Source organism: Adiantum capillus-veneris, chromosome 18 (genome assembly GCF_014529385.1).
Source record: "Adiantum capillus-veneris isolate H3 chromosome 18, ASM1452938v2, whole genome shotgun sequence".
In the NCBI taxonomy this organism is placed as follows: Eukaryota; Viridiplantae; Streptophyta; class Polypodiopsida; order Polypodiales; family Pteridaceae; genus Adiantum; species Adiantum capillus-veneris.
Window position 1 is genome coordinate 17,716,643 of NC_140948.1, and position 16,320 is coordinate 17,732,962.

The 16,320-nt window shown below is 46.3% G+C and overlaps 1 protein-coding gene across 7 annotated transcripts in view; it reads left to right on the forward strand.

The window, feature by feature from the left end:
* Positions 1-788: 788 nt before the first annotated feature.
* LOC147435296 (polyamine oxidase 7-like) overlaps positions 789-16,320 on the forward strand; it is a 195,447-nt gene continuing 179,915 nt past the window's right edge. For 3 of the 7 annotated variants that reach the window (XM_086488375.1, XM_086488374.1, XM_086488373.1), the window contains exon 1: positions 792-1,188. In XM_086488375.1, coding sequence (XP_086344501.1) covers positions 1,056-1,188 — 133 coding nt within the window. In that variant the 5' untranslated portion in view covers positions 792-1,055. Of the gene's footprint in view, positions 1,189-16,320 lie in introns of all 7 variants that reach the window. The other 4 variants (XM_086488368.1, XM_086488369.1, XM_086488372.1 and 1 more) reach the window with 3 other exon arrangements.

Below are 16,320 nucleotides of genomic sequence, written 5' to 3' on the forward strand. Positions count from 1 at the left end.
AATGAGCACAAGGGGAAGCCGTAGAGTGAATTCATGTTGTACCTTGAATATTTGATGGATTACATATCTACAATAGCTATTGTGGTTATTGAAAGCAATCAATCCTTTACCATGTAGCCATCTAATTAGTTTGTTGCTTATAGCAATGTCAAGAAAGTGATGTATCTCATAACCTTGTAAAATAAAATTTGATGGAAAATATACCTATGGGGAGCTTTTGTCCAAAAGGAAGGATACACAAAAGAGGAGAGGTAAAGTTTAGGCACCTTATGTTATCAAATTTGTTAAAACCAAGATGTACCCCATAGGTAGAGCTCATGATACTATCACTTGTTTTTCTATTTTTATGACTACAAGAGGAAAAGAAGATTTTGGAAATTGGGAGTGGGGAGCAAAGTCTTGTGCATTTGACAGTTGTTGAAAGAGAAAAGAAACAGTTCTGAGAGGGTAAGCTGGTGCCGCTCTTCGAAAGCAACTAGTTCGCACGCTTATGTGTGGGCGAACGCGCGCACACACGTTCGCCCGCACACACACAGTTCTTTATTTTGATACATATATATGTATATATATGCATATATATATATGTGTATATATGTATGTATATATGTGTATATATACATATATACACATATATATATATATATATATATATTTTGCCAAACTCACAATTGTGAGTAGTGTTTTTACTATTAGCATAATAAAGAACAGATTACATCCCGTCCATGCTCAACACGAGCAGTATGCGTTGTGTGTGAGCTCCATGGCTTGATACATATATTTTAATGGGTGGGATGAACGAAAACCCAAAAAAAGATAATGTGCATACTAAAATTTTGCGAGCTCATGCGCGCACACACACACACACTCACATTTGCTCAACGTTAATCTCAGGGGCACTCCCCCTTGTAGCTTACACCTGAACAAGCTTTAAGGTAGCCGGCCAGCCACCTTCTGCATGAGCAGTGCTCGTTTATATGATAATCAGTTGCGTGCGAGTTGTGTGTGTGTGTGTGTGAGAGAGAGAGAGAGAGAGAGAGAGAGAGAGAGAGAGAGATATGAATGGCTGGAGCTTCCTCAACCCCATGGAGTGCCTAGTGTGGCTTCTTATGTCATGCACTTCTTTACTCTCTTTAAGTGCCTCTTCGAGTGAAAACCCAACAGTTATCATCATCGGGGCTGGAATGTCAGGTAATTCTGCTTTCTCAATCTGACGATTTCTCATTCGTGAATGCAAGATAGATTGTCCATGTCCATTACCAGAGAGAAAGGAGTGACAGCTTCATAGAATGGACTCTATCGACAATTGTTTTATACCCAAATGAGAGTAGAGTGGATCTTTGCAATAACACCCAAATGAGAGGAGTGGACCTGTGCGACAGCTCCATTTTATACCCAAATGAGAGCTGAGTGGATCTTGGTAAAAACATGCAAAAGTGTGCTGAATTGGGTTACATGGAAAGTCATTTTGATAAATCCGAGCTACGAGCTGGGTGTGCTCATCTTGTATAAGAAATTATGAAATGATCGGTGGTAAAATAACCAATCCCTTTTTTAAGGCAATAAGCAAGATTTGTGTTTAGAGTTGGCAAAGATTTGGTGAGAATGTTACTAGATTTGGAGTCTAACAAGACTCTCACACTTAAAACTATCTTAAAATTGAGTTGAGAATGCAAAATAATGAGTCACCCTCAGGGTTAATTTCGTGGTAGAAGCGATAGACAATCGTGACACGTTGTTTGGGTATAGTACCTATCTACCAGATGCATATCCCATGGCAGCTATTAATACTTGTCTTTTAACTTATACATATCTTCTTGAGAAACCATTGAAGCTGCTACATACTTGCCTTCCATACTAGAGGGAGCGCTTTGCTGCTTGTGGGACCATTGCTTCTGCTATTGTGGTTGTATATTCATAAATGGATTTAATTATCTGAGTGCAAATTACAATCTGTTTTCTTTCATTGTACACATTGGATGATAGCTAACCTCCATATGTATTGTTAAAAAATACATTTTTAGTTGTACAAAAGATAAAAGAAGACACTCTTCATCGTTATTTTTCTTTGGCATGGAAAAGATCCTTATATTAGTTTTTTGAAACTGTCCCAATGGCTCCATCTCCCTTAGCAAGAGGGTACACTCTACAAGAGAAAAAGAGAGACTCTCCCATGCTGAACAAATAGATATTCGACAGCTATATCACAAAACCATGCTAAACAAATAAATATTCAACAGCTAAATCACAAAATGGGAGGGGGGCAAGCCACACAGGTGGCCAATAGTGCCACTGGATACCCTAGAACACGGTGAAGAAAGGCCTTGGCCGCCAGTATGAAAGCCTGGTACTGTCTCTCTACTCTGTCAGAGCTACCTTGTATCCTATCGTACTGGCTGCGGAATGTGTGTTTGAGCTTCACCCAGAAGGTACGTATCGTCACTGCTGGAGGCTCATGAATGCCCTCAAGAATTCTGTAGCAGCGAGCCCTCCATACAAAGTATAGGCTGAGGCTACTGATCAGCTCCCATCTGCAATCCTTCTCCCACGCCCAAGCTGCCATTGAGAAATCAAGTACCGGGCAATGCTGATGATCTCTGGTGAGGAGCCTGATCCCCAAGCTGCCATGCTCTCTCTCATATCCAAGTGCTGGCCTGAACAGGTTGACCATGCTACTGCTCCCCAAGTGAAAGTCACCTTTGGCAAAAGGGACGTCATCTTGCGAAGAATCTTGAGCCAAATCTGCTGGGTCTATGGGCTATACCACAGGCAGTGCCGTTGGGTCTCTAAAGGATGCCTACAACTAGGGCACCCTAAAGGGTGTCCACTATGTGCAAGAGAGACCCCCAGTGCAGTCCCTCCATGTGTGACCAGCAACTGAAAGATAGTAACCAGCCGAGCCTGGTGGTTAGCCCAGAGCCGAGTCCAAAAGTCTGCCAGGAACTCATCCATGATCCCCTGCTTGTGCCAATGCTATAAAGCTGCTAGAATGGTTTGCTGCCTGGACATCAGTATCTGCCAGCCAAGCTGAGACATATTGGAAAAAGGGAATCTCGGGATAGTTGGGAGAGGCAAACAGACCTGCCCACAACTACTCACCAGGGTCCCACGAGAGCTGAGCTGGAGGTAGAGCTCCGAGAGTCAATAACTGCTAGTCCCCTTTAACAGCCTCCTCTGGATCTAGGTTAAGAAACAACTGTCATTTAGATGCAGCGAGCACTATAATCCTCTGAAATGTGCACTCCAAGACCACAGCTTCCTCGCATTGAGGGCAAGAAAGCCTACCCTCCTCTTGCACGTCAAAGGAAAAAGCAATCCCCCTCATCTGCGCAAACTCTGTCTGCAATTAGAATCTCGAGTTGTGCAAAAGCTCCTATCCGCATTAGGGCCTGTAGCTCAAAAGGTATGTACCAGTTATTCACAAGCGTCAACTGTATATCCTGTCGCATAGTCAATCCACCCTGAATGAGGTTTAATCTGTCTATCTGCACCTCCTTAGGGATGTTGTAAAACTGCATCAACTCTCCAAAACCCTGAGCCAGATTAGCTGCCACGGGACCCCCAAGATACATGTGGTATAGTACCCAACATATGTACATTCTTTGTGCAAAGCAAGGGGTTCCAGATCGGAGGCTGTCAAAGACCCTTGTAACTGGCAAGCAATTGGCAAGGCAGCGACTCATAGAAACAATACCGAATTAAATCGAAATAGCAAACACTTGAACTTGAAAAAGAGAACATCACACAATAGATGTCAGAGTTAGTGTAAGAATGCGAATTCTTGCAAGCTCAAGACAATTGTTTCTCTGAGGGTTTGCGTGGGGAGTTACCTCCTAAGAGATGTGAGGATCATGTGATTGATTTGATACCTTGGTAGTATGCCACTGAACTGGCCATTTTATAGAGTAAGGAAAGCCCTGAATGAAGGAAGTGTGTGGGAACTTTCTTTGACGACATCATCGTAACCTCCAAGAATGAAAAGGACCACAGGAATCACCTCTTTCGGGTTTTTGAGGCACGACGGAAACACAGGTTGGTCATCAACGGGAAGAAGAGCGAGTTCTTTTCGCTAGAAATACACTTTCTGGGGCACATCGTCTCAACACAGGGTGTATAGATGGATGCGGTCAAAGTAGAGACTATTTGGAATTGGCCAGAACTAAAGAATATGCATGAAGTTCGAAGCTTTTTGGGTTTGTGCTCATATTATTGGGGTTCATTAGAATGTTTGCGGAGATTGCTTCGCCTTTGCATACCCTGACTCAGAAGGGTGATTTGTTTACTTGGGAACTTTCAGAGATTGCATCGTTGAAGAAACTCAAGGAGAAGTTGTTTTGGATTTGCCAGACTTAGAAAAACGTTTTGAGGTTTATTGTGATGCTTGTGGTCGCAGTCTTAATGCAGGAGGCTATGCAGAGTTGTATGTTCTCTAGACTTAAGTGGGCTACACAGATTTACAAGAAAGAGCTGTTAGCAACGATATACACTTTGACTCAGTGGAGGCATTACTTACTTGGAGTCGATTTCACAATGTTTACAAACATGGTGGCAGATGCATTGTCTTGCAAGCCATAGGTAATGGCCATCACGACAGTAAATCATTAGAACTTTGAGGAAATGCTCGAGCAAGTATGCTACAATTCCTAATTTTGCAGACATCTTTGGTAGGGTACAAAATGGGGAGACAATTGCAGGATTTTTTCTTATAGAAGGTTACTTGATGCAAAAATCCATGTTTTGTGTGACACATGGATAGACAAAAGGTATTGATGGGAAGTAAATGTCCGGTCTTGGGGAATCGCGCTCAAGCCCCCTCGCCCGACCACGCGGAACCCACCATTCGACTTGCTCTTTTGTCGACAGAGCAAGTGAGCTTAGAGGTAGAGGTGGCACGCCTTTGGCCACCTCTGTTATCTGCAAGATTATCGATACCCGACCTAGTAGAAGGGAGGTGCGTGATCTCCTTCAGGCCCGCCTTTTAGCAGAGGTGGGAAAAATCATCGACGTTCAACTTTTCGCGCGCGGCTACTATGAGATTGAGTTTGAGACTTCCGAGATGGCGATTAAGGTCATTGCAATGAGCCCCCTGACCATCTGAGGAGCGAGCTCATTTTCGACAGTGGCTCCATGGCTTTGATCCGGCTACCGGTGCTCTTGTCGAGGAGGCAGACCTACCCATCTTAGTCTGCTTCCCTGGCGGCCTGAGGAGAGAGTACCTCTCGCTCCTTTCCAGGATAGGTTCAGAGACTGGGACCGTCTTGGAGACACCTCGCACGATAGCTTCTGTTGTTGCCAAGGCAACAACATACCTACAGTATGCGTTCTGGTTCGAGACACCCACACCCTCGCGAAGGTCGTCTTACTACCCCGAACGAGTGGTGGTTGGCTCCGTCAGAATGTGAAGTATTCGGGCCTCTTGAATCAGTGCTTCATTTGTCGATAGATGGGCCATCTTGCGAAGGCCTATCCACGGAGGAGGCCCTTACCCGCGGCACAGACCCAGACCTAGACCCAACCTCCTAAGTCTGGCTAGACCCAGCAGGTAGAGACACAGGGAGATAAGGCAGGGTCTTCCTCTGAGACTGGTGTTTAGAAAGAGGAGGGTTGGCAGCAGGTCCGTGGTTGATGCTGCCAGGGACCACCACGTCAGTTTGGCGCCCCTAGTGGTCAATCTACACTAGGCCAGCAATAGTGGGCTCCCATAGGGAACCGTTTTGACCCTTTACAACAGGATGAGCCCACAAATACCCCTTCCACCGCAGATTCGCCATCGATAGCCGCTCCTCCTCCCGCTCCACCCACCGCCCCTATCCCCCCGTCTCCATCACCTCCTACCATTACCGTCTCCTCCCCTTTCATTCCACCCACTAGCCCCCCTGCTCCGTCATCCACTCCCTCTCCTACCTCTCAACCTGCTCAAGGACAAGACTTTCATCGATAGCTAGGAGGTCTCTTGGTAGCGCTTTTGCCACGAACCGCCTGACGAGAGAGCAGCAGCCATTCCTGCGGACGCCCCTGTTGGTGCAGACGTCACCTTTTGTAGCAGTCCCTCGAGGACTGACGAGTTTCGACATTCGTCGTCGGTGGGACTTCTTTGCTTACGACTTCACAAGATTCCTTGGGGATTCCTCTATCGGCTTTGAGGCGGCTTGCTTCAAAGTCTATGTACTATTTCTAGTAGCTAGAGGGGCAGAAGCCCTAGACACAACGGCTGGTTTCTCCTTCCCATTGTGTGGCAAGGACCAGACTGAGTGGACTTTGGCTCAGTGATCGATTGGCTTCAGGCTCAGGCTCTCGAGTTCTCTCATCACACGAGAGACTTGGGGGTGACAAATTTGATACAGACTCTGTGGCCGTTGGCCAAGTTCTCTGTGACACCACTGGATACAATAGGATGTAGGCACATTGTGGTTCACTTTTTTGCTGACACGTAGAGTACACCGTGCTATGTATATGTACATGAGGACACTTGGACAGAGGATGAAGCCTGACGGACGGCACACTCTTTTGGGACGTGGGTTGGGGACAAACTCTACAGTCATGACTATCTCAGGGTTGCTCGAATGCGGATTACTCCCCATCCAAGCTAGCCTCGAAGATAGTGAGGTTGGCTGCTGTTGCAGCATCGGTTTTTTCTCACCGATTCCATGAGAATCGTCTCATGGAATGTGCAGGGATTAGGTGGACCCCAGTTTTAGCGTTAGAGGGGTCGCTTGCGTCAGGAGCTTCAACAATGCCTTGTGGGCGGTATCATTGATATTCTTATGCTTCAGGAGCACCATCTTTGTGAGAGCCGCATTCAATGATGTGGTCAGATTTTGGGTTGCCATTATGAGACATTTTGGTCAGTTGCTTTTGGGCTTGGAGGCATTGAGGGAGGGGTATGTATGACTATTAAGGACTCATGGAGGTAGGCCATTCTAGGCAGAGGTATTATTGTGCCAGGAAGGGCCCAGTGGATTACTATGGAGGTTCATGGTTTCCTCATGGGCTTCCTAAACATCTATGCGCCCAATGTGGCAAGTGCATGAGCTGAGTTTTGGTCACATATTGTAGAGTCCTTGCTGCATGCAGAGGAGTGGTGTATTGTAGGAGACTTCAACATGTTGGAGGACCCCTCAGACATGATAGGAGGTAGCCATGTTGATGTGCGCCGGGCTAAGTTGGCAGCTTGGGAGCATTTATGTATGATCTTGAGGGTTTCAGATGTTTGGCAGCATGCAGTCTTTGTGCAGCCCCCGGACTGCTTATCTTTCTCTCACTCTGGTTGCAGAGGAGGAGGAGTGAATCTATCTCGGATAGATCGCTTCTATGCCAGTGATCGCATCTGTGACACGAAAGGATTCGTCTGCATTCTAGCAGGGACTACATTTTTTGATCATGCACCAGTGGTTCTTACCGTGATAGACAGACTTAGGAGTGGGAGTACGATGCTGTGCATCCCTGAGAGGATCTTGCTGGATCCAGAGATGAGAGAGCGGGTAGTGGCACTTTGGATAGAGAGTTTGGACACTTAGGGCTCTCCTGTTGGTAGAGTGACTTCTGGACTTGCTGAGCTTAGTCGCTTCTTCTTCGAGGAGTCTGCAACTGGTTTGGCTGCATCCAGGGGGGATGAGAAACCTCTCCAACGGGGCATTGCTTCCTTGTAGCGGATGCTGGAGCACCACCCAAAGAGTCCTTGGTTGGAGGAGCAGATGCAGCAGGAGATGACTAGCATTGAGGAGCGGCATCATGAGTTTTCCTTTCATGAGTAGGCATCTCAGTGGACCTAGGTGGGCGACAGAGTTACTGTGGAGTTCTTTGAGAGATGGGGCCCCGCCATGCGTACACAAGTGTGAGCCAGTTGAGGAGACCTGACGAGTAAGTTTCTTTGGAGCCTTAGGATATGTGTGTAGTTGCTACTGACTTTTACCATGATTTGCTGTCAGCTGAGCCACAGTTAGAGCGTCAGGATGCATGTAGAGAGCAGGTTTGGGCACAAATGCCTTGTTATTGAGGAAATGCATCAGAGACTAGAGCTTCCTCTCCAGCCAGAGAAGCTCCATGAGGCCCTTAGGGCACTCCCCCGAGGTAGTTGTCCAGGAGAGGATGGTTTGACTTCCAACTTCGTGGAGTACTGGGACATGCTTGATATACCTTATTCCCAAGGAGGGTGGCGCCTTGGATGAGATTCGGTAGCGGCGACCCCGCACCATTCTCAACTCAGCCTACAAAATCTTAGCAAAGGATCTGAGTTTGAGGATTCAACCGCTACTTGAGAGCATTGTATATGGGACCCAGACAGGTTTTGTTTAGGAGCGTAGTATCCTCGACAACATTTTCACCTTTTGGGAGGCGTCTGTTGTCGCGCGTCTCCGAGGAGGGGATCTTGTGATACTCCTCAATTTAAAGGCTTGCAACAGAGTTGACTGGGATTTTTTGGAGGGCACTCTACGTAGGATGGGGTTCTCAGATGCTTGGATAATAGGTGTGTTAACCCTCTACAGGTGTGCGCACAGTAAGGTGCTCTTGGCAGGGGGAAGAGGGGAATGCTTCATGCTCACGCATTTGGTTAGACAGGGTTGCCCTCTTGCCTCCTTCCTCTTTCTCTTCTATGTTGAGGCAATGAGCAGATTTTTGACTTCACAAGAGGTTGGCTTGCGTGGTTTAGAGCTCCCTATAAGGGGAGACGAGCTACTTGACGCTAAGTTGGCTGACGACTCAGCCATACACTTGGAGGGCCAAGAGGCCAATTTGCACAGGTGTGAGTAGGCTCTTGAGGTGTTTTGTTGTGCATCAGGAGCACTGATCAACTGGAGGAAGACAATGGCTTTCTGGGTTGGCAGTGCTCCTACGCTTGATTGGTCGCCGGGTGAGGGCTTCGGGTAGATTCCCCCAAGGACTCCCGTACGCTATCTGGGTTGTCAGGTTGGCTTGGATTTGTCCCCAGAGCAACAGACTGCTCCCCTCCTCCTGTCCATTAGGAGGAAATTTCTTCATTGGAGTTTTGCACGGCTCTCTTTGGCAAGTAGAATTGTAGTGACCAACTAAATGCTGTTGGTTACTATGTGGTACATCACGTCTTGCTGGCATAGTTACAGGGGACGGGGGGGACGTGCCCTAGGGCCGGGGGACGGCCGTAACCGGGCCGGGAACGGAAGGGAACGCCGAGGGACGGACGGAAATCGGGCTGGACGGGCGGGTCGACAGACCGGGACGGATCGAGGATGGACCGGGACGACAGGGGTCGGACGGGGTCGGCCGGGAACGGCTGCAGTCCATTCAAAAATTTGACCGTTTATGACCGTTTTTAACGGATCTGTGCAGCCCCAACTGCCACATTTTGGGAGCCTTGGCCCTTGGGAGGCTATAAAAGGCTCCCTTGGGCCTCTTAATACTCATAGTCTCAATGCTCATTCCATTTCCCTCAAGCTCAAGGCTCAAGCTACTCAATCATCAATGCTTTCCTCTCTACTCAATGCTCATTGCTCAAGCTTGAAGCATGACCATTGACCACTCTACACTCTAGTCTCCACTCTCAAGTCTCTCCCTCTTCTACCCACTTTGAAGTTTGAACTTTGAAGCTCTCCTCTCCCTCTGCTACCCACTTTGAAGCTCTCCTCTACTCTCTCTCCACACAAGCTCTCCTCTAACTCCTCTAACTTCTAAGCTCTACTCTCTCGAGTCTCTCCACCATCATGTCATCTCAAGCCAACTCCACTTCTCAAGCCGCTTCTTCTCGAAGGAGGCCCGCCGTGCAAACGTGGTTGTGGTGGGATGAAGTCGACTTTAGCTCGCGTGGCAAAGGTGGCGGTGCAAGACCATGGACGTGCAAGCTATGTCCATACAAGAGAACGGGTGGTTCAAACAAAGTGCGAGCCCATCTTCTTCATGAACCCGGTCACGAGGTGAAGTTTTGCCCTCATGTAGCTCCCGAGAAGAGGTTGGATCTTCTTGAGAAGCTCACGGTGTATGAGGTTGCGGAAACGGCCAAGAGGGGCCGTTTTGTTGCCGATGATCCCTTCGCCACGGCGACACCGCGAGAGCAAAGGGAAGCCAACCTTGACGACATCTCTCGAACCTTCAAGAGCCATGCATCTACACCGTCCTCTTCCGTTCCGCATCGCCAAACCACTCTCAACGAAAATTGGAATCCTAAATTGAAGGAAGAGGTGGATAGGTCGGTTGCCCGATTCTTCTTCCACGACCACATTGCCTTCCATGCTTCGCGGTGAGTTTCCCTTGGCATATGCACATTGCAATTTTCCATTTTGTATTCATAATGGGTTATAACTTCTCGACTCTCGACTCTCCATACTAACACAACATGCTCTATTTTGTGTGGATAGGTCTCCATACTTTCGAACCATGGTTACGAAAATAGGGGAATATGGCTCCTCTTATGTGCCACCTTCATCGGAGAGGCTTCGCACCACCCTCCTTGACAAAGAGAAGCTTGCCGTGGAGCAAGCGGCCCAAGCAACAAAGGATTTGTGGGAGACCAATGGCGTCTCTCTTCTTTTAGATGGATGGAGCGACACCCGCAAGCGGTCCATCCACGGGGTGGTGGCCTACTCTCGGGGGGAGATGTACTTTGTGGAGTCACATGATGCATCCGATAGTGGCAAGGCCGCCGAGATGCTTGCTGCGGAGTGGACAAGCACCATAGAGATCACCGGCCCGGAGAATGTCCTTTGTATGGTTGCAGATGGAGAGGCGTCAAATAGGGCAGCCGGAGCTATCATTGAGGGCATGTATCCCAGCATCCATGTCACATTTTGCATTGCGCATTGCCTTAATAACCTCCTTAAGGACATAGGGAACTTGTCATGGATTTCACCCACCATTGGTGATGCCTCTCGAATTGTCTCCTTTGTGCTCAACCATCAAAAAGTGCGCCATGAATTCTCAAAGAGGAGCCACTTGTCCTTGCTCAAATATTCAGAGATAAGATTTGCATTTAATTGGCTTCTGCTAGGCCGCTTGTCTACATGTGGCGGAGCCTTAAGGGGCCTCTTTCTCAGTGATGAGTTCGAGGCCATGCCGGAGTCTACATCAGCAGTAGGATTGAAATGCCGAGAATGGGCCGACGACGCCGCTTGGTGGGAGGAGGTGAAGACTCTTGACGCCATGGTCAAGCCTATTCTACACCTACTTCGAGTGGTGGATGGCTTGCAGCCATGCATTGGCAAAGTCTACGAAGCCATGGATCGGATGATAGAGGCACTTGAGAAGCTTGTGCCTGACCCTGTTCAGTATGCGGAGATTCATGGCTTGTGTGAGTCGAGGTGGAATGGATACTACTCACCACTTCATGCGGCAGCTTATGTGCTTGACCCTGAGTTTCAACGAAGGCGTCAAGAGACCGACAAGGAGGTGAGCAAAGGATGACGGCTTGCATTGGAGCGCCTTGAGCCTAGCAGTGACATTAGGCGCAAGATTAGAGACGAGCTACTCAACTACAGGCAAAAGAAGGGCTCCTATGGATGTGTAGATGCACAGCTTGATCGCAACAAGATTGGCTCGGTTTTGTGGTGGGAGGACTATGGAGGAGATGGCCCACATTTGCAGCGCTTGGCTGTTCGTGTCCTTAGCCAAGCATGTACCACTAGTTGCTTGGAGCAACTATGGAGTGTGTACAGCCACATTGCCTCTAAGAAGAGGAATCGCCTTGGGGTTCAGAGGGCCAATGATTTGGTGTTTGTGAGCGCTAACTTGCGCATGCTTGCCAAGAGCGTCACACACAAGGCAGATCCTTTCACTGAGTGGGAGATGGCACAAGAGAATCCATCTATGGCCGATACTCTTTTGGAGGAGCTAGAGGAGGATTTCGAGCCTCAATGCGAGCCTCCCGAGCCCTCATACGTCGCTGACGACCTCGACTACGACGACGATGTGGAGATTCAGCAGGCGAGCACTTCTTGAGTTTGATGATCATTGATCACTTGACTCTCGAGTTTAGACTCTTGAGTCTACGACTCTACCTACTACATAGCCCTTTGTACTTTTTGTTATCCTTGAGGCCTCAGGGTTGTCCTAAGTCCTTTAGGCTTTTTGACTCTTGAGCCCTTGTGGCATGCACTTCTCATTTTGTATCCATCGATCATCGATGTTTTATTAGCACATTTCAACCTATATGACTCGTGTTCTTTGGTCTATTTAGTGTAAATTTATGGTCAAAGTGATGCTCTGTGTGTGTGGCATGTGTGTAGGTCAAAAAATACCAAAAAAACTCTCTTTTTTTTTTTGTCGTTCCGACCCCCGTCCCCGTTTCCTGACTTTTGCCATCCCGACCCCGACCCGCCGTCCCATGTAACTATGCTTACTGGATCTTCTCGAGCTCGTGCATCAGCCAGCTAAAGAGGCTGATCAAGAAATTTCTGCGGTCAAGGTGCGACACCTAGCTAGCCCGGGTCAAAGTGGTCTAGCAGGTCATCACCTTACGGGGCCGAGGATCATCACCCAACACAGTAGAGCAGAGCCCTTCTTTTGTTGACGGAGTGCCACATTCCTCCTTTTGCTGGCATAGAGGCATTGAGGGTACCTTGAAAGTGGTGAAAAGTATTTCTACTGGCCTCAGCTCAAGAGGACATGGACGAGTTTGTCAGAATGTAAAGTTTGACTGACACAAATCGTCAGGACACCTACACCCTTTACCTATTCTAGATTGACCTTGGGACAGTATAGCAATGGACTTCAATTTTAATCTTCCAAAGACTCAGATTGGGCATGATGGTATTTGGCCCATAATCGATAGATTCAGAAAGTAGGCTCATTTTGTACTAGTAAAGAGATAGTGAAAGTTGACCCTTTGGCCAAAATGTTCATTTCTCAGATTTTCAGAAAACATGGCATGCCTACTTCTATAGTATCACATAGAGACCCCAAATTCATGAGTTTGTTTAAGAGAGCAAGGTCGGAGAATATAGGCACCCAGCTTATATTCTCGTCGTCGTTTCATCCACAGAAAGATGGACAGTCAGAGATAGTCAACTCGGTGGTTTTGGACTTGCTGAAGTCTTATATCTTTGACAACAAGACTAAGTGGGGGAAGTATTTGCCTCTAGTGGAGTTTGCTTACAACAACACTACTCACACGTCTACGGGAAAGTCGCTATTTGAGATTGTTGAGGGTGGCAGAAAGGTTCCACTGATTCGTGCACCAAGGACAACATTTTGGAAGCAGCTTAGTACACAACATTTGGAGATTGTTTTTGCCAAGGTAAAGGAGGCTTTACAAAAGTCTCAAGCATGGTATGACAAGGAAGCAAACAAGCCTCGACACGACTTGCAAGTTGCAGTTGAAGGAGAATGATTGGGTGCTACTTTGGTGAAAGAAAGACGTCTACAGAAGAGCTTCGGTAAGGAGGCTTTTCCCAAAGCTAAGTATGAGATACTACGGGCTCTTTCAGGTTCACAAAAAGATCAACGATATATCCTTTAGATTGAAGCTGCTAGATACTCGGAAGAATCACAATGCTTTTCATGTGAGTCTCTTGAGACCTTTTCAAAGGTGAGGTGCTAGGGGACAAGGAGCCAGAGTAGCAACCAGAAGTTGAAGAGATGGAAGAGATTCTCGTTCCAGATTAGGAAGTAATGCACAAGGAAAGGAAAGTGAAGGGTAAGCTGGTCCTATTTGGTCAAGTTGAGGAACTATCCAGCTCTTGATGCAAAGTGGATGGAGGAGGAGGACTTTGCAGATTCTTCTCAGTTGCTAGAGTTGTACCTTGAGGCTTTTGGTTTAGCATCGTCTATTACTTAAGTTACTAGAGCTGTAACTTGAGGCTTTTGGGTTAGCAGTGTCTATTACTTAAGTTCATGTCGAATCCATGGATCGAATCTGGTGCAGTGTGTGTCGCACAAGAGGGGAGCCACTCCACTCCTTTGTCACATATTACAATGAAGTTACTAATTTCTCCATGATTTAGGGTTCTATCAGGCTGATAGTATTTTGCGGAATGACTTTATAAAAAGATGTACATTAAAACGGAAATTCCGAAAAAGAACTTGTTACACGTGCTCTCTCATGTGTTTATGTTTCAGTATGTGTCGAAAAGATGAAATGGTTGTAGCATTTTTTAAGTTTCACATAATGGGTGATGTGAATATGATAGTAATGAGATTTAGTAGATCAAGACATCTTGAAAAGATCAGCGTGGTTTGGATGCGATTGCTAAATAAGCTACAATGATCATGATTCATTTCTGAGATCTTGACGGGGATAATGAAGTGAATGTTATGTTGATTGCTCAATGACTGGTATTTTGGTGCATGGGTGCATAGAGAGTCAATGTCTATCGAGTTAGTTTATGTCCTTTGTCTGTTTTGCAACCGCAATCAAGGGCGATTACTCTCTTTTCAAAAGGGGGGTATGTAATAGACTTGGACACTCTTACAATGCCACATCAGCACCTATGCCGTTTGCGGGCTAGTTCATACAATATGCCACGTGTCATCTTTTTATGCAAATTCTGGTCCTACTCTATTATAAAAGGGTTTAGACCCTAGGCCGTGCTTTGTAAGTTGATAGGGTTAGGTTATTAAAACCCTAACCCTTAGGTCCTCTCGGCCTGAACTTGTAAGTTAGGCATTCCACGTCACAAGGTTGTGACATACCCCACTCTTTAAAGAATTGTAATCGCCCTCGATTACACCTGCAAAAGAGACATAGGACAAAAACTAGCTCAATAGACATTGACTCTAAGTACTGACGTACTAGACTGTACACATCCAACACTTGCAGAAAGATGACAGTCATTGAACATTCACATCATTATCCCCGTCGAGATCTCAGATGAGAATAATGATCCTTGTAACTTATTTAGCAATCACATCCAGACCATGCTAATCTTTTCACGGATGTCTTGATCTACTAAATCTCGTTACTATCACATTCACATCACCCATAAGGTGACTAGATACCCGGAAGATGACTAGACAAAATGTTGCAGTCATTTTCATCTTTCGAACACATACTCAAACAATACACACATGAGAGAGCACATGTAACAAATTTATTTTAGGAATTCCCATTTCAAATGTATATCTTTTCATGAAGTCATACAACAGAACATTGTCAGCATGTTAGTATCTCTGAAATCTGAAAGAGAAATTAATGACTTTATTCTCATCAAGATACCTAACCTTGACAAAGGGGTGGAGTAACTCCCCTCGTGCAGTTCGCACCATACCAGATTCAACGTGCTGATTTATTGGTAACTTTCTGAATAGTTGGTGCTAAACCAAAAGCCTCAAAGGAGAATTTTCTAAGTCCTCTTCTTCCATCCACTTGGCATCAAGAGCCAGATAATTCTTGAACTTGACCAAATATTTGTGGATCAAACCTTTCACTTTGCAAAGCAGTGCTTGAGACTTTCTCAATGCCTCCCTTACCTTGGCAAAAGCTGTGTCTAGATCTTGTGTATATTGATCTGCTTCATATATCTTGTCCTTAGTGCTCAAAATCAGTTGAACCTTTCCGACACCCTCGACAATCTCCAATGGCGCCTTTCCCGTAGACGTGTGAACAATGTTATTGTAAGCAAATTCCACCGGAGGCAAGTACTTCTCCCATTGAGGTTTATGGTCAAAGATATAAGACTTCAACAAGTTCAAAACCACTGAATTGGCTATCTCCGATTACCTATCTGTTTGTGGATGAAACGAGGACGAGAAGTCAAGGCGTGTGCCTATATTCTCCCATATTGCTCTTCAAAACAAACTCGTAAATTTGGGGTCTCTATCTCATGTAATCGAAAAATTTGAGAGACAAACAGCTTGGCCAATTGATCGGCTTGCACTGTCTTCTTTACTGGAATGTGAGCCTGCCCACTGAATTTGTCAATGACTGTCCAAATTCCATCATGTTCACTCTGAGTTTTAGGAAGATCAAAGAAAAATTCCATTGCTATAATCTCCCAAGGTCGGTTCGGAATGGGTAAAGGCTGTAAGAGTCCGTGTGCTTTATGTTTGTCAAACTTGACCTTTTGACACACCAAACAAGTGCATAGAAACTCATCCCCATCCTTTTTGAGCTGATACTTTTTCACCCCTTTCAAGGTACTCTCGATGCCTCTATGCCCTGCAAAGGTGGACTATGGCACTCTGTCAACACCTTTAACCGTAAATCCTTTGTGACACACAACATAGTCGTTCTCATTAGATAACCTTCCTTGACATTATAACTTGAAACTGTCTCCCCAATTTGTATCGGATAAAAAATGTCAGCAAAATTGGGATCTATAGCATATTGATCAAGCATATCTTCAAAGTTCTGATGGTGTATTACTGAGATGGCTGATACTTGTGGTTTCCAAGACAACGCGTTGGCCGCCAAATTCTTCT